Raw genomic sequence first — 18,816 nt, 5'->3', positions numbered from 1 at the left:
ACAACAACCCCAATATTGAAAAACACCAACAAATTCAACAACAACCCCAACTTTGAAAAACACCAACAAATTCAACAACAACCCCAATATTGAAAAACACCAACAAATTCAACAACAACCCCAACTTTGAAAAAAACCCAATAACTTGAACAACAACCCCAACATTGAAAAACACCAACAAATTCAACAACAACCCCAACATTGAAAACACCAACAAATTCAACAACAACCCCAACATTGAAAAACACCAACAAATTCAACAACAACCCCAACATTGAAAAACACCAACAAATTCAACAACAACCCCAATATTGAAAAACACCAACAAATTCAACAACAACCCCAACTTTGAAAAAAACCCAATAACTTGAACAACAACCCCAACATTGAAAAACACCAACAAATTCAACAACAACCCCAATATTGAAAAACACCAACAAATTCAACAACAACCCAACATTGAAAACACCAACAAATTCAACAACAACCCCAACATTGAAAAAGAACCAATAACTTGAACAATAACCCCAACATTGAAAACACCAACAAATTCAACAACAACCGCAACATTGAAGACACCAATAACTTGAACAATCCCAACATTGAAAAACAGCAACAAATTCAACAACAACCCCAACATTGAAAAACACCAACAAATTCAACAACAACCCCAACACTGAAAACACCAACAAATTCAACAACAACCCCAACATTGAAAAACACCAACAAATTCAACAACAACCCCAATATTGAAAAAGAACCAATAACTTGAACAACAACCCCAACATTGAAAACACCAACAAATTCAACAACAACCCAACATTGAAAACACCAACAAATTCAACAATAACCCCAACATTGAAAACACCAACAAATTCAACAACAACCCCAACATTGAAAAACACCAACAAATTCAACAACAAACCCAACATTGAAAAACACCAACAAATTCAACAACAACCCCAACTTTGAAAAAAACCCAATAACTTGAACAACAACCCCAACATTGAAAAACGCCAACAAATTCAACAACAACCCCAACATTGAAAACACCAACAAATTCAACAACAACCCCAACTTTGAAAACACCAACAAATTCAACAACAACCCCAACATTGAAAACACCAACAAATTCAACAACAACCCCAACTTTGAAAACACCAACAAATTCAACAACCCCAACATTGAAAAACACCAACAAATTCAACAACCCCAACATTGAAAAACACCAACAAATTCAACAACCCCAACATTGAAAACACCAACAAATTCAACAACAACATCGTCATTGAAAAACACCAACAAATTCAACAACAACCTCAACATTGAAAACCCCAACAAATTCAACAACAACCTCAACATTGAAAAAGACCAATAACTTGAACAATAACCCCAACATTGAAAACACCAACAAATTCAACAACAACCCCAACATTGAAAACACCAACAAATTCAACAACAACCCAACATTGAAAACACCAACAAATTCAACAACAACCCCAACATTGGAAAACACCAACAAATTCAACAACAACGTCAACATTGAAAAACACCAACAAATTCAACAACAACCTCAACATTGAAAACACCAACAAATTCAACAACAACCCCAACATTGAAAAACACCAACAAATTCAACAACAACCCAACATTGAAAACACCAACAAATTCAAAAACAACCCAACATTGAAAACACCAACAAATTCAACAACAACCCCAACATTGAAAACACCAACAACCCAACATTGAAAACACCAACAAATTCAACAACAACCCCAACACTGAAAAACACCAACAAATTCAACAACAACCCCAACATTGAAAAACACCAACAAATTCAACAACAACCCCAACATTGAAAAACACCAACAAATTCAACAACAACCCCAACTTTGAAAAAAAACCCAATAACTTGAACAACAACCCCAACATTGAAAAACGCCAACAAATTCAACAACAACCCCAACATTGAAAACACCAACAAATTCAACAACAACCCCAACATTGAAAACACCAACAAATTCAACAACAACCCAACATTGAAAACACCAACAAATTCAACAACAACGTCAACATTGAAAAACACCAACAAATTCAACAACAACCTCAACATTGAAAACACCAACAAATTCAACAACAACCCCAACATTGAAAAACACCAACAAATTCAACAACAACCCAACATTGAAAACACCAACAAATTCAAAAACAACCCAACATTGAAAACACCAACAAATTCAACAACAACCCCAACATTGAAAACACCAACAACCCAACATTGAAAAACACCAACAAATTCAACAACAACCCCAACTTTGAAAAAAACCCAATAACTTGAACAACAACCCCAACATTGAAAAACGCCAACAAATTCAACAACAACCCCAACATTGAAAACACCAACAAATTCAACAACAACCCCAACTTTGAAAACACCAACAAATTCAACAACAACCCCAACATTGGAAACACCAACAAATTCAACAACAGCCCCAACATTGGAAAACACCAACAAATTCACCAACAACCTCAACATTGAAAAACACCAACAAATTCAACAACAACCCCAACATTGGAAACACCAACAAATTCAACAACAACCCCAACATTGAAAACACCAGCAAATTCAACAACAACCCCAACATTGGAAACACCAACAAATTCAACAACAACCCCAACATTGGAAAACACCAACAAATTCACCAACAACCTCAACATTGAAAAACACCAACAAATTCAACAACAACCCCAACATTGGAAAACACCAACAAATTCAACAACAACCCCAACTTTGAAAACACCAGCAAATTCAACAACAACCCCAACATTGGAAACACCAACAAATTCAACAACAACCCCAACATTGGAAAACACCAACAAATTCAACAACAACCCCAACATTGGAAAACACCAACAAATTCAACAACAACCCCAACATTGGAAAATACCAACAAATTCACCAACAACCTCAACATTGAAAAACACCAACAAATTCAACAACAACCCCAACATTGGAAAACACCAACAAATTCAACAACAACCCCAACATTGGAAAACACCAACAACCTCAACATTGAAAAACACCAACAAATTCAACAACAACCCCAACATTGAAAACACCAACAAATTCACCAACAACCCCAACATTGAAAACACCAACAAATTCAACAACAACCCCAACATTGGAAAACACCAACAAATTCAACAACAACCCCAACTTTGAAAAAAAACCCAATAACTTGAACAACAACCCCAACATTGAAAAACGCCAACAAATTCAACAACAACCCCAACATTGAAAACACCAACAAATTCAACAACAACCCCAACATTGAAAACACCAACAAATTCAACAACAACCCCAACATTGGAAAACACCAACAAATTCAACAACAACCCCAACATTGGAAAACACCAACAAATTCAACAACAACCCCAACATTGGAAAACACCAACAAATAACAAATTCAACAACAACCCCAATATTGAGTGACTCCAACAAATGCGATTGGTAGAGGAATCAATGTGGGGGGGTGGGGGGAGGTGGGGGGGGCGGCATTTTGCAGATAGTGATCATAACTCTGTTACATTCAAGGTTGTTATGGAAAAGGACAAGGATGGGCCAGAAATCAGAGGTCTAAATTGGGGGAATGCCGATTTTAATAAGATCAGATATGATTTGGCCAGAGTGGACTGGGAGCAGCTACTTTTATGTAAAACTGTGTCAGAGCAGTGGGACTCATTCAAGAAGGAAATAGGGAGAGTACAGGGCCAACATATTCCAGTAAAGATAAAGGGTGGGACCAACAAATCCAGGGAACCCTGGATGTCGAGAGATATACAGGATTGGATAAAGAGGAAAAGTGAGGCTGATGGCAGATAGCAAGGTCTCCAAACAGTGAACGCCCTAGAGGAGTATAGAATGTGTAGGGGGGGAACTTAAAAAGGGAATTAGGAGAGCAAAAAGTGGGCTTGAAAAACATTAGCAGGTAAAATAAAGGAAAATCCAAAATTATTTTACAAGCACATTGAGAGTAAGGGAGAGAGTAGTGCCCATTAAGGACCATAGTGGTAATTTGTGTGTGGAGCTGGAAGACGTAGGTAGGGTTCTTAATGAATACTTTGTGTCTGTGTTCACAAGTGAGAGGGACGATATGGGTATGGAAATCAGGCAGAAGGACTGTGATATAATTAAACAAGTTAGCATAGAAAGGGAGGAGATTCTAAGTAGTCTGGCAGGATTAAAAGTAGATAAATCTCCAGGCCCGGATGAAATGTACCTCAGGCTGTTGAGTGAGGCGAGGGAAGAGATAGCAGGGGCGCTGGCAATAGCTTTCAATACCTCTCTGGCCACAGGAGAGGTGCCAGAGGATTGGAGGACAGCCAGTGTGGTACCATTATTCAAGAAGGGAGGAAGGGATAATCCAGGGAACTACAGGCCAGTCAGTCTAACCTCAGTGGTGGGGAGACTATTGGAAGCAATTCTGAAGGACAGAATTAGTCTACACTTGGAGAGGCAGGGATTAATCAAGGACAGTCAGCATGGTTTTGTTAACGGGAGGTCATGTCTGACCAATTGGAGTGAATTTTCGAAGAGGTGACCAGGTGTGTAGACATAGTCTACTTGGACTTCAGCAAGGCTTTTGATAAGGTCCCACATGGGAGACTGATAACAAAGGTAAGAGCCCATGGGATCCAAGGCAGTTTGGCAAATTGTATCCAGAATTGGCTGAGTGGCAGGAAGCAGAGGGTGCTCGTCGAGGTGTGTTTTTGTGAATGGATGCCTGTGTCCAGTGGGGTTCCACAGGGATCGGTGTGAAGTTCCGCAGGGATCGGTGTTGGGTCCCTTGCTGTGTGTGGTATATATAAACGATTCAGACTTGAATGTAGGAGAATGATCATAAGTTCACGGATGACACGAAAATTGGTGGGTGGTAAGTAGTGAAGAGGATAGCCTTAGATTGCATTAGGATATAGACAGTCTGATATCAGATGGGCTGATCAGTGACAAATGGAATTAATCCGGATAAGTGTGAGGGAATACACGATGAATGGTAGGACACTGGGAAGTAACAAGGATCAGAGGGACCTTGGTGTGCATGTCCACCGGTCCCTTAAGGTAGTGGGACAGGTAGACAAGGTGGTTAAGAAGGCATATGGGATACTTGCCTTTATTAGCTGAGGCATAGAATATAAGAGCAGAGAAGTGATGCTGGAGGTATATAAAATGCTGGTTAGGCCACAGCTAGAGTATTGTGTGCAGTTCTGGAATCCGCATTATAGGAAGGATGTGATTGCACTAGAGAGAAAGCAGAGGAGATTTACCAGGATGTTGCCTGGGCTGGAGAATTGTAGATATGAGGAGAGATTGGATAGACTGGGGTTATTTTCCCTGGAGCAGAGGAGATTGAGGGGGGACATGATTGAGGTGTGTAAAATTATGAGGGGCATAGATAGGGTAGACAGGAAGGAACTTTTCCCCTTGGTGGAGGGATCAATAACCAGGGGGCACAGATTGAAGGTAAGGGGCAGGAGGTTTAGAAGGGATGTGAGGAAGAATTTTTTCACCCAGAGGGTGGTGGGAATCTGGAACTCACTGCCTGAAAGGGTGGGAGAGGCAGAAACCCTCATTACATTTAAGGAGTATTTGGATGAGCATTTGCGAAGCCTTGGCAAACAAGGCTATGGGCCTAGTGCTGGGAAATGGGGTTAGAATAGTTTGGTACTTGATTTGAACCTGGCTCCCCAGAGAATTACCCTGGGTTTATGGATTACTGGTCCAGAGACAGTACCACTACGCCATCACCTCCCCAGGAGAGCCATCTATGAGATGAGGACAAAAAACAGAAATTGCTGGAAAAACTCAGCAGGGCAAACAGCATCTGTAAAGAAGTGTCATCAGGACGCAAAACATTAACTCTGTACTTCTCCACGGATGCTGTCAGACCTTGCTGAGTTTTTCCACCATTTTCTGTTTATGTTTCAGATTTCCAGCATCCGCAGTATTTTGCTTTTATCTTTATATGAGATGAAGACACATTGCTTTACGCAGTGAGTTGTTGTGATCTCGAATTTCTGCCTGAAAGTGTGGTGGCAGCAGAATCAGTGTTCGCATTCTGAAGGAAATGGCATAAACACTTGATCTGGTGAAACTTTGCATGAGGGACCAATTGTAATACTCTTGTTAAGAGCCAGCACAAAGTTGATTGGCCGAAAGGCCTGTACAGCTGTTGTGAGAATCGATGAAAGGGCGTGGCCTCGTGGGAAGGGAAGGAATGTGAGACATCAGTTTCACAGCCCAGAATGACAGGGAACTCTTGTAATATCCTAACTTTCAGTTGTTTGTTACAGATAGCAATCTTCCTGGTGGACACAGAAGGATGCAATAGTCTCGAACGAGAAAAAGGTATCAGTACACAGCTGTCAGCACTGAGCATTTTACTGAGCTCCTACATGGTGAGTTCATCTCTCATTGTTCATGCGCTCAGGACTGAGTTACAACAGGATAACACTCAGGGCGTGTTATAACAGTCAGTGTGACACACAGGGTGTGTTATAACAGTCAGTGTGACACACAGGGCATGTTATAACAGTCCGTGTGACACACAGGGCATGTTATAACAGTCAGTGTGACACACAGGGCATGTTATAACAGTCAGTGTGACACTTGTGGTGTATTATAACAGTCAGTGTGACACACAGGGCGTGTTATAACAGTCAGTCTGACACACAGGGCGTGTTATAACAGTCAGTGTGACACTTGTGGTGTATTATAACAGTCAGTGTGACACACACAGCGTGTTATAACAGTCAGTCTGACACACAGGGCGTGTTATAACAGTCAGCCTGACACACAGGGCATGTTATAACAGTCAGTGTGACACTTGTGGAGTATTATAACAGTCAGTCTGACACACAGGGCGTGTTATAACAGTCAGTGTGACACACAGGGCATGTTATAACAGTCAGTGTGACACACAGGGCATGTTATAACAGTCAGTGTGACACTTGTGGTGTGTTATAACAGTCAGTGTGACACACAGGGCATGTTATAACAGTCAGTGTGACACTTGTGGTGTATTATAACAGTCAGTGTGACACACAGGGCATGTTATAACAGTCAGTGTGACACACAGGGTGTGTTATAACAGTCAGTGTGACACACAGGGTGTGTTATAACAGTCAGTGTGACACACAGGGCGTGTTATAACAGTCAGTGTGACACTTGTGGTGTATTATAACAGTCAGTGTGACACACAGGGCGTGTTATAACAGTCAGTGTGACACACAGGGCATGTTATAACAGTCAGTGTAACACTTGTGGTGTGTTATAACAGTCAGTGTGACACACAGGGCATGTTATAACAGTCAGTGTGACACACAGGGTGTGTTATAACAGTCAGTGTGACACACAGGGTGTGTTATAACAGTCAGTGTGACGCACAGGGCGTGTTATAACAGTCAGTGTGACACACAGGGCATGTTATAACAGTCAGTGTGACACACAGGGCATGTTATAACAGTCAGTGTGACACTTGTGGTGTATTATAACAGTCAGTGTGACACACAGGGCGTGTTATAACAGTCAGTGTGACACACAGGGCATGTTATAACAGTCAGTGTAACACTTGTGGTGTGTTATAACAGTCAGTGTGACACACAGGGCATGTTATAACAGTCAGTGTGACACACAGGGTGTGTTATAACAGTCAGTGTGACACACAGGGTGTGTTATAACAGTCAGTGTGACACACAGGGCGTGTTATAACAGTCAGTGTGACACACAGGGCATGTTATAACAGTCAGTGTGACACTTGTGGTGTATTATAACAGTCAGTCTGACACACAGGGCGTGTTATAACAGTCAGTCTGACACACAGGGCGTGTTATAACAGTCAGCCTGACACACAGGGCATGTTATAACAGTCAGTGTGACACTTGTGGAGTATTATAACAGTCAGTCTGACACACAGGGCGTGTTATAACAGTCAGTGTGACACACAGGGCATGTTATAACAGTCAGTGTGACACACAGGGCATGTTATAACAGTCAGTGTGACACTTGTGGTGTGTTATAACAGTCAGTGTGACACACAGGGCATGTTATAACAGTCAGTGTGACACTTGTGGTGTATTATAACAGTCAGTGTGACACACAGGGCATGTTATAACAGTCAGTGTGACACACAGGGTGTGTTATAACAGTCAGTGTGACACACAGGGTGTGTTATAACAGTCAGTGTGACACACAGGGCGTGTTATAACAGTCAGTGTGACACTTGTGGTGTATTATAACAGTCAGTGTGACACACAGGGCGTGTTATAACAGTCAGTGTGACACACAGGGCATGTTATAACAGTCAGTGTAACACTTGTGGTGTGTTATAACAGTCAGTGTGACACACAGGGCATGTTATAACAGTCAGTGTGACACACAGGGTGTGTTATAACAGTCAGTGTGACACACAGGGTGTGTTATAACAGTCAGTGTGACACACAGGGCGTGTTATAACAGTCAGTGTGACACACAGGGCATGTTATAACAGTCAGTGTGACACACAGGGCATGTTATAACAGTCAGTGTGACACTTGTGGTGTATTATAACAGTCAGTGTGACACACAGGGCGTGTTATAACAGTCAGTGTGACACACAGGGCATGTTATAACAGTCAGTGTAACACTTGTGGTGTGTTATAACAGTCAGTGTGACACACAGGGCATGTTATAACAGTCAGTGTGACACACAGGGTGTGTTATAACAGTCAGTGTGACACACAGGGTGTGTTATAACAGTCAGTGTGACACACAGGGCATGTTATAACAGTCAGTGTGACACTTGTGGTGTATTATAACAGTCAGTCTGACACACAGGGCGTGTTATAACAGTCAGTCTGACACACAGGGCATGTTATAACAGTCAGTGTGACACTTGTGGTGTGTTATGACAGTCAGTGTGACACACACAGCGTGTTATAACAGTCAGTGTGACACACAGGGCATGTTATAACAGTCAGTGTGACACTTGTGGTGTGTTATAACAGTCAGTGTGACACTTGTGGTGTATTATAACAGTCAGTGTGACACACAGGGCGTGTTATAACAGTCAGTGTAACACACAGGGCGTGCTATAACAGTCAGTGTGACACTTGTGGTGTGTTATGACAGTCAGTATGACGCTCGGAGTGTATTACAACAATCAGTTTGACAGGGTGGGGGTACATTGAAAGAATCAAGTGTGACACTCGGGGTGCAGAATTTTATGGCCGCATCGCAGACGGGGCAGGACCAGAAAAAGCAGTGAGTCAATCAGAAGTGCATTGGCTTTGGCGGGAGTGTAAAGTCTCCCTGCTGTAATATTCTGTCCCGGGTGTGTTATAACTTCCTGTGTGTCAATCCAATTGGACATCCAAACATAACTTTTTTATTCTATGGGAGTTAACGATTATTGGACATTTCTCACCTTACTTTTATTTTCCCCTCTTGCTGTCTTCTGTCTTTCAGATATTAAGCATTGCCTCCAAGATTAACCGCACAGACCTGGAATTTTTAGAGGTGACGTATTGGTTTCCAATTAATGATGCAGAATTAACTTATTTTCCTCCCTCTCCCATTACACAATGTCAGAAGCCCTGTGTCCAGCCCTTTGACAGAGGGGGTTTGACAAGTTATAATTCAATAGCCTCCTAGAGAGCAGGAAATCCCCAGGTTTCATTCCCGGCCTCCTCGCTGAGTCAAACCCAGTGTGAGTCTGATTCTCACCCCCACACGGAGCAGGAGAGGCCCAGGCTTCATTCCCGGCCTCCTCGCTGAGTCTAACCCAGTGTGAGTCTGATTCTCACCCCCACAGGGAGCAGGAGAGGCCCAGGCTTCATTCCCGGCCTCCTCGCTGAGTCTAACCCAGTGTGAGTCTGATTCTCACCCCCACAGGGAGCAGGAGAGGCCCAGGCTTCATTCCCGGCCTCCTCGCTGAGTCTAACCCAGTGTGAGTCTGATTCTCACCCCCACAGGGAGCAGGAGAGGCCCAGGCTTCATTCCCGGCCTCCTCGCTGAGTCTAACCCAGTGTGAGTCTGATTCTCACCCCCACAGGGAGCAGGAGAGGCCCAGGCTTCATTCCCGGCCTCCTCGCTGAGTCTAACCCAGTGTGAGTCTGATTCTCACCCCCACAGGGAGCAGGAGAGGCCCAGGCTTCGTTCCCGGCCTCCTCGCTGAGTCTAACCCAGTGTGAGTCTGATTCTCACCCCCACAGGGAGCAGGAGAGGCCCAGGCTTCGTTCCCGGCCTCCTCGCTGAGTCTAACCCAGTGTGAGTCTGATTCTCACCCCCACAGGGAGCAGGAGAGGCCCAGGCTTCGTTCCCGGCCTCCTCGCTGAGTCTAACCCAGTGTGAGTCTGATTCTCACCCCCACAGGGAGCAGGAGAGGCCCAGGCTTCATACCCGGCCTCCTCGCTGAGTCTAACCCAGTGTGAGTCTGATGCTCACCCCCACAGGGAGCAGGAGAGGCCCAGGCTTCGTTCCCGGCCTCCTCGCTGAGTCAAACCCAGTGTGAGTCTGATTCTCACCCCCACAGGGAGCAGGAGAGGCCCAGGCTTCATTCCCGGCCTCCTCGCTGAGTCTAACCCAGTGTGAGTCTGATTCTCACCCCCACAGAGAGCAGGAGAGGCCCAGGCTTCATACCCGGCCTCCTCGCTGAGTCTAACTCAGTGTGAGTCTGATTCTCACCCCCACAGAGAGCAGGAGAGGCCCAGGCTTCATTCCCGGCCTCCTCGCTGAGTCTAACCCAGTGTGAGTCTGATTCTCACCCCCACAGGGAGCAGGAGAGGCCCAGGCTTCATACCCGGCCACCTCGCTGAGTCTAACCCAGTGTGAGTCTGATGCTCACCCCCACAGGGAGCAGGAGAGGCCCAGGTTTCGTTCCCGGCCTCCTCGCTGAGTCTAACCCAGTGTGAGTCTGATTCTCACCCCCACAGGGAGCAGGAGAGGCCCAGGCTTCATTCCCGGCCTCCTCACTGAGTTGTTTCGTCTCTCCCTGTTGAGACTGATTCTCACCCCCGCACGGAGCAGGAGATGCTTCATCCTCAGCCTCTACCTGTTGAATTGGGCCAGGGCTGGACAATGCTGGGGTTGACACTATTCGCATTCAGGCAGGGTTTAAAATCCATACCAAAAACTACTGGTGAATTTTTCACAATGATCACGTCCTAGTCAATTGTCGCACCTCTGAATGTCTGAGTTCTAACTCCAAGAATGGCTCCAGTTCAGATACTGGACCGTGAGAATGGCTGGGGACAGGATCCTGGGATGCTTTTATAAGAATGGGATGGAGGGTGGGTGTCGGAGGGTGGAGGAGGCGATTTAAAGCAGTCAAAACTCACAACTTATCTCGTGGAGTCAGAACATTATCACCTCTCTACCGGCCGACTCAAAGACTTGCAGTCTGATTCAAATCACTCGACCAAGACTCCCAGGATCAGTCTCCCCATTGGCTGCCCTAGAAATATGGGACAAAAGATGTCCCTGTGTAGGACAGACAGTCAAAATAAGATTCAATCCCTTTAAAATATGGGACAGTTGTTCACCCTGACTGGACAGTCAGTGTTATCTGCACAGCCCAAACTTAACCGGATGAGCAGTGGTAGTGGGGTTAAAGGTGTGGAGAACATTGTCCAGGGGACCACTGACCATCTCGTTCCTGCTTCCTTTCCAGATGTTTCTCGACGTGGCCCAAAAGGTTGGAGAGGTTCTCAACTTGGATCCCATTCAGGTATTGGGACCTCATTATCTTATTCCCATCAAACCGTCAGGTGATGGGGAGAGAACAGGAGAGGGAGAGTGTGTGAAAGAGATTAAAAAGGATACTTGGATTTGGGTCCCAGGACACCAGAGAGAACTCCCGACATCAACACCACTCCTCCTCACTCATCACCCCAGGCCCTGCTCTTCCAATTATGGCTATGGGGTATTTTACACCGCTTGATAGAGGACAGGGGAGTTCTGTCCAGTGTTCTGACCAATATTGGTCCCTCAATCAACATCATATGAAATGCAGATTATTTGGTCATTATATCGCTGTTTGTGGGAGCTTGCTGTGCGTAAATTTACTGCTGCATTTCCTCCAATGCAGTGATAGTGACTACACTTCAGAAAGTACTTCAGTGGCTGGAAAGCTATGTATATGCAAGACTTTCTCTGTCTCTCTCTCCCTCTCTTTTTTTTCTCTCTCTCTCTCTCTCTCATGATCTCACGAGGTGTGGTCTAAAACCTCAGGGATATTTCAGCATTGTACTTTTGTCTTGCGGTCGGATTGAAGTGAACACGACCTTTCTGTCCTCTACTGTACACCGTTGCCTGAGGTCAGCCACCATGTCATGGCGTTGAAAGGTCTGAACTGGCGGCAAAGAAGCGCATGGAGAGCCTGCAGTTGTGTGGCCAAGGGAAAGATAAATTCCAAAAAGTGCAGGGACAGAGGGAACTGGGGGGCACATGTGAATTGAATTTTGAAGGTAACAGGTCACACAGAGAGTGGTTAGCAAAGCATGTGAGATCTCGGACTTCATAACAGGAGCATTGAGCTGGATCCTTTTCTCCCAATCGAGTTGGAAATCAGGTCAGAAACCGGGAATTGTGATTTATTTTGACTATAAAAATAAATTCCCTCTGCCTTCCCATCCTGCATTGTTTGTGGACTTTTCACTGGTTGGGAAGGGCTTGGGCGCAAGGCCTACTGAAGACAAGGCCACCATTGTTACTGAAGACAAGGTGACCATTGTTACTGAAGACAAGGCCACCATTGTTACTGAAGACAAGGTGACCATTGTTACTGAAGACAAGGCCACCATTGTTACTGAAGACAAGGTCACCATTGTAACTGAAGACAAGGTCACCATTGTAACTGAAGACAAGGTCACCATTGTAACTGAAGACAAGGTCACCATTGTAACTGAAGACAAGGCCACCATTGTTACTGAAGTCAAGGTGACCGTTGTTAATGATGACAAGGCCACCATTGTTACTGAAGACAAGGCCACCATTGTGACTGAAGACAAGGTGACCATTGTTACTGAAGACAAGGCGACCGTTGTTAGTGAAGACAAGGCGACCATTGTTACTGAAGACAAGGCCACCATTGTTACTGAAGACAAGGCGACCATTGTTACTGAAGACAAGGCGACCATTGTTACTGAAGACAAGGCGACCATTGTTACTGAAGACAAGGCCACCGTTGTTACTGAAGACAAGGCCACCGTTGTTACTGAAGACAAGGCCACCATTGTTACTGAAGACAATGTCACCATTGTTACTGAAGACAAGGGTACCACTGTTACTGAAGACAAGGCGACCGTTGTTAGTGAAGACAAGGCGACCATTGTTATTGAAGACAAGGTCACCATTGTTACTGAAGACAAGGGTACCACTGTTACTGAAGACAAGGGTACCACTGTTACTGAAGACAAGGGTACCACTGTTACTGAAGACAAGGTGACCATTGTTACTGAAGACAAGGTGACCATTGTTACTGAAGACAAGGCGACCATTGTTACTGAAGACAAGGTGACCATTGTTACTGAAGACAAGGTCACCATTGTTACTGAAGACAAGGTGACCACTGTTACTGAAGACAAGGTGACCATTGTTACTGAAGACAAGGCGACCATTGTTACTGAAGACAAGGTCACCATTGTTACTGAAGACAAGGTGACCACTGTTACTGAAGACAAGGCCACCATTGTTACTGAAGACAAGGTCACCATTGTTACTGAAGACAAGGTCACCATTGTTACTGAAGACAAGGTGACCATTGTTACTGAAGACAAGGTGACCATTGTTACTGAAGACAAGGCCTCCATTGTAACTGAAGACAAGGTCACCATTGTAACTGAAGACAAGGTCACCATTGTAACTGAAGACAAGGTCACCATTGTAACTGAAGACAAGGTGACCATTGTTACTGAAGACAAGGTCACCATTGTTACTGAAGACAAGGTGACCATTGTTACTGAAGACAAGGCCTCCATTGTGAGGATCATAGGAAATTTGGATTTCCTCCCCCACATTATTTTCATTGCTGGTGTGAGGCTTATGAGTCAAGAAAGAAATACAGCTTGGAAATTTGTGACTACTGGGAGAAGCCTGCTGGGGATTCGGGCACATTCGGACAGGTAAGTGTTAAATGTTTAAACTTTCAGAAGTCACTATTAGATGTTTTAGATTTGTTTTTACTGCCGTGATTGATCATGGGGCTCAGTACTGAAAAGATAAGTTGACCATTACATTGAGCAGCATTGTGTAAGTGTACCTTTCCCAATGGAGAAGTGCCATAACACATTCAAAGCTGTTGAGAAGTATGCTATTAAAAGGTTATAAAGCAATCTGCCCTGCTCCATTCATTGACAGACAATCTGTTTTGAAACATGAAGTTAGGATCTATCAAGCCAGGTTCCACCCTGGGATCAGACTTGTCCTGTGATAGCATCAGCTGCGATCATAACGTTTTGAGGATAATTAGCTGCTCACAAAGGCACCTAATTCTCAATGGCTCCTTCCATTGGGAACATGAACTGCACTGTATAGTTTGACGGCACCACTTCCAACAGTTTTAGAGTGAAGAATTGAGTGAAACAGGTCTGCCTCCTGGCCCCGACTCTTTTTGGTATCTTCTCCAAGATCCTGACCTTAGCCTTTCCTACAGATATGGAAAGAATTTACCTGCACACTAGTTCAGGCAGCAAGGTCCACAATCTGTCCAGATTGGAAGTGAAGACAAAAAGGCAGCACACCTTGATCAGAGAGCTCCTCCACACTGATAATGCTGCACTAGTCACTCACATGAAAACTCAGCTGCAAAGACTCAGGTTGTCTCTCCATGTCTGCAACTTATTCTCCCTTACCATAAGAATGAAGAAAACTATGGCTATTGGACAAGGTATCACATCTGTCCTTGTTTACACCCTGTTGGAAATGGTTAGCAAATTCTACAAGCTTCGGTCCACAGTGACAGACAACCTGCCCCTTTATCCAGGGCTCCAGACACACAAAGAGAAAGCAGCTACCACTTTTGCCTGACTCATGAAATGTGCATGGAGTAACATCAAGCTGACTCTTCAGAAGAAGATGTGGGTTTATGAGGCCTGTGTTCTAAGCACCTTGCTGTGTGGCTGTGAAACGTGGACAAGACACTGCTGTCAAGAAAGGAAGCTCAATAACTTTAATATTCGCTGTTTGCGATGCATTCTGGGCATCTCGTGGAAGGACAAAGTCACGAACGCAGCAAAGCTCACCAAGATCATCATTAATCAAGCAGAAGCAACTTCGCTGGCTCTGGCACAGTCACAGGCTGGAAGACAGTTGCATACTCAAGAATGTACTGTAGGTCCAAACATTGACTTTCACACACGGAAGAGACCAGGGGATGAAGAGGAAACTGGTGACATCAGCGGTGGGTGGCCGTGCAACACCATGTAACTAATGGCCTGAGCGGATATACAGGGTGTTGGTTCAATATCTCAACCAAAAGTCGGAGCTCCAGCAATGTAGCACTCTCTCAATACCCCTGGTCAGTGCGGTGTTCCCTCAGTACTGACTCTTCGACAGTGCGTCGCTCTCTCAGTACTGACCCCTGGTCAGTGCGGTGTTCTCTCAGTACTGACCCTCCGACAGTGCGGTGTTCCCTCAGTACTGACCCTTCGTAAGTGCGATGTTCTCTCAGTACTGACCCTCCGACAGTGCGGCGCTCCCTCAGTACTGACCCCCCGACAGTGCGGCGCTCCCTCAGTACTGACCCCCCGACAGTGCGGCATTCCCTCAGTACTGACCCTCCGGCAGTGCGGCATTCCCTCAGTACTGACCCTCCGACAGTGCGGTGTTCCCTCAGTACTGACCCTCCGACAGTGCGGTGTTCCCTCAGTACTGACCCCCCGACAGTGCGGCGCTCCCTCAGTACTGACCCCCCGACAGTGCGGCTCTCCCTCAGTACTGACCCTCCGACAGTGCGGCGTTCCCTCAGTACTGACCTTCCGACAGTGCGGTGTTCCCTCAGCACTGACCCTCCGACAGTGCGGTGTTCCCTCAGTACTGGCCCTCCGACAGTGCGGCTCTCCCCCAGTACTGACCCTCCGACAGTGCGGTGTTGCCTCAGTACTGACCCTCCGACAGTGCGGTGTTCCTTCAGTACTGACCCTCCGACAGTGCGGTGTTCCCTCAGTACTGACCCTGCGACAGTGTGGCACTCCCTCAGTACTGACCCTGCGACAGTGTGGCTCTCCCTCAGTACTGACCCTGCGACAGTGCGGCTCTCCCTCAGTACTGACCCTGCGACAGTGCGGCTCTCCCTCAGTACTGACCCTCCGACAGTGCGGCCCTCTCTCAGTACTCATTCTACAGCCCTTTCCCTGCATTTGGGGCTGATGGAATTGATATTTTAAGTTTAGGCATGTCACCAGTGAGAGCTGATGGCTGTGAGAAGTTGTGGATGTTGTCCATTGTGCACCTTTGATACTTTGCTGGTATGGTGGGTTGGAGATGACATGTGATGTTGTATTCACTGACTGTGACTAAGCGTGTGCATTAATTTATAAAATTGTTTGGCTGCTGACAGGCCCTCTAATTCAGTCTCTGAGAATTGAACTCCCTGCTGTCTAATCCAATTCCTCCTGCGGGTTGTCCTTTTGGGCATGCTGCTCCATCCTCCACTGCTAAAATATGGCTTCTCCGTTCCTGTCCATCACTATCACCAACACCACTAGTTCCACCTCCTGTCAAAATGGAATTCCTTCTCTCCTCCTCTCTGGCTCTCGCTCTCTCAATTTCTTTCTTCTCTCTATCTCTCTCTCTTTCCCTCTCTTTCTCTCTTCTCTCTATCCCTCTCTCTTCTCTCTATCTCTCTTCTCCCACTCTCTCTGCACTGGTGTTCCATTTGGCACATTATCTATTCCAGGAACATTATCTTGCAAATCTTCCTCTTAAGAGGGAGTAGGCTGGCTACACCAATGCTCTCTGTGAATAAAAGCAGAAAATCTTTGAAAAACTCTGGCAGGAAGAATAAAAAAGCAAAGTGAACAAGTTCACATTCTCCCACACTAAACTCCATTTGCCAGACCTTTGCCCACTCGCTCAACCTATCTATATCTGTCTGCAACCTCCTCATGTCCTCCTCACAACATACTTTCCTACCTCTCTTTGCGTCACCTGCAAATTCAGCTACCACGCCTTCACTCCCCTCATCTAAGTGTTAAGCTACTGGCAGCTTAACATGGAACATACAGCTCAGTAACAGACCATTTGGCCCACCTCATCTATGTTCGTGTTTCTGTTCTACAGAAGCCTCCTCCGATCCTGCTTGATTACACTATCAGGGTAACCTTCAGCTTCTTTATTCCTCATGTGTTTATCAAGCTCCTTGAATGTGTCTATACCAGAATCACATAATGGTTGCAGCACAGAAGGAAGCAATTCAGCATATCACCTCTGTTAGTTCTCTGCAACAGCAACTCAGCCAGTTCCACTCCTCCACCTCTTCCCTATAGCCCTGTTAAAATCTTCTCTCTTCAGATAATCATCCCATTCCACTTTGAATCCATTTCCACCACACGCTCAGGCGGTGCAGTCCAGATCCAAGCCACTTGATACATAAAGTGGTTTTCCCTCATGTCACCTTTGGCTCTTTTGTTAATCACATTCGGTTTCTCGATCTTCTGCGAATGGGAACAGTTTCTCCCCATTTACTCTGTCCAGACCCCTCATAATTTTGAACGCATCTGACAATTCTTCTCTTGACCTTCTCCTCTCCGAGGAGAACAATCCCAACTTCACCTATCTATCCACGTCACTGAAGTCTCTCATCGTCAGAACCATTCTTCTAAATCTTTTCTGCACACTTTCCAAAACCTTCAGATCCTTCCCATTGAGGCTGAGCCAGTGTTTGATGAAGGTTCAGAACTAACTTGCTGTTGTGCTCTGTGCCCCTCTTTATAAAACCTAGGATTCAGTATAATTTATCTACTGCTTTCTCAACCTGTCCTGCCACCTTCAATGATTTATGCACATATACAGCCAGGTCCCTCTGCTCCTGCACTTCCTTTAGAATTGTACCCTTTATTTTATATCACCTCCCCTTTGTATCACTTCACGCTTCTCTAGATTAAATTAAATTTCATCTGCTGCACGCCTGTCCATTGTACCAGCCTGTCTATGTCCCCTTGAAGTCTATCACAATCATCCTCACAGTTAACAATACTTCCAAGACTGCATCATCTACAAATTTTGAAATTGTGCCCTGTGCACCCAGGTCTAGGTTATTAATATGGATAGACCAGAGGCTAGGAATCCTGCGGAGAGTAACTCACCTCCTGACTCCCCAGAGCCTGTCCACCATCTACAAGGCACAAGTCAAGAGTGTGATGGAATACTCCCCACTTGCCTGGATGAGCGCAGCTCCCACAACACTCAAGCTCGACACTGTCCAGGACAAAGCAGCCCCACTTGATCGGCACCCCATCCGCAAACATTCACTCCCTCCACCACCAACGCACAGTAGCTGCAGTGTGTGTACCATCTACAAGATGCACTGCAGCAACTCACCAAGGCTCCTTTGACAGAACCGCCCAAACCCACGACCTCTACCATCTAGAAGGACAAGAGCAGCAGACACATGGGGAACACCATCACCTGGAAGTTCCCCTCCGAGCCGCTCACCATCCCGACTTGGAAATATATCGGCCATTCCTTCACTGTTGCTGGGTCCAAATCCTGGAACTCCCTCCCTAACAGCGCCGTGGGTGTACCTGCATCACACGGACTGCAGCGGCTCAAGAAGGCAGCTC

At 45.4% G+C, this 18,816-nt stretch overlaps 1 protein-coding gene across 1 annotated transcript in view; it reads left to right on the top strand.

The window, feature by feature from the left end:
- The window catches only part of LOC121275207 (RING finger protein 112-like), a gene marked incomplete at both ends in the record, with an annotated part of 48,812 nt that overhangs the window by 18,087 nt on the left and 11,909 nt on the right, over positions 1-18,816 (top strand). The window contains 3 exons of the mRNA XM_041182632.1: positions 6,352-6,456; positions 9,503-9,553; positions 11,706-11,762. Of these exons, the coding sequence (XP_041038566.1) occupies positions 6,352-6,456; positions 9,503-9,553; positions 11,706-11,762 (213 nt within the window). The remainder of the gene's footprint in view (positions 1-6,351; positions 6,457-9,502; positions 9,554-11,705; positions 11,763-18,816) is intronic.

This window comes from Carcharodon carcharias, unplaced genomic scaffold (assembly GCF_017639515.1).
Source record: "Carcharodon carcharias isolate sCarCar2 unplaced genomic scaffold, sCarCar2.pri scaffold_869_ctg1, whole genome shotgun sequence".
In the NCBI taxonomy this organism is placed as follows: Eukaryota; Metazoa; Chordata; class Chondrichthyes; order Lamniformes; family Lamnidae; genus Carcharodon; species Carcharodon carcharias.
Note: the sequence above shows the minus strand (reverse complement) of the source record. Positions and strands in the feature narration are given on the sequence as shown.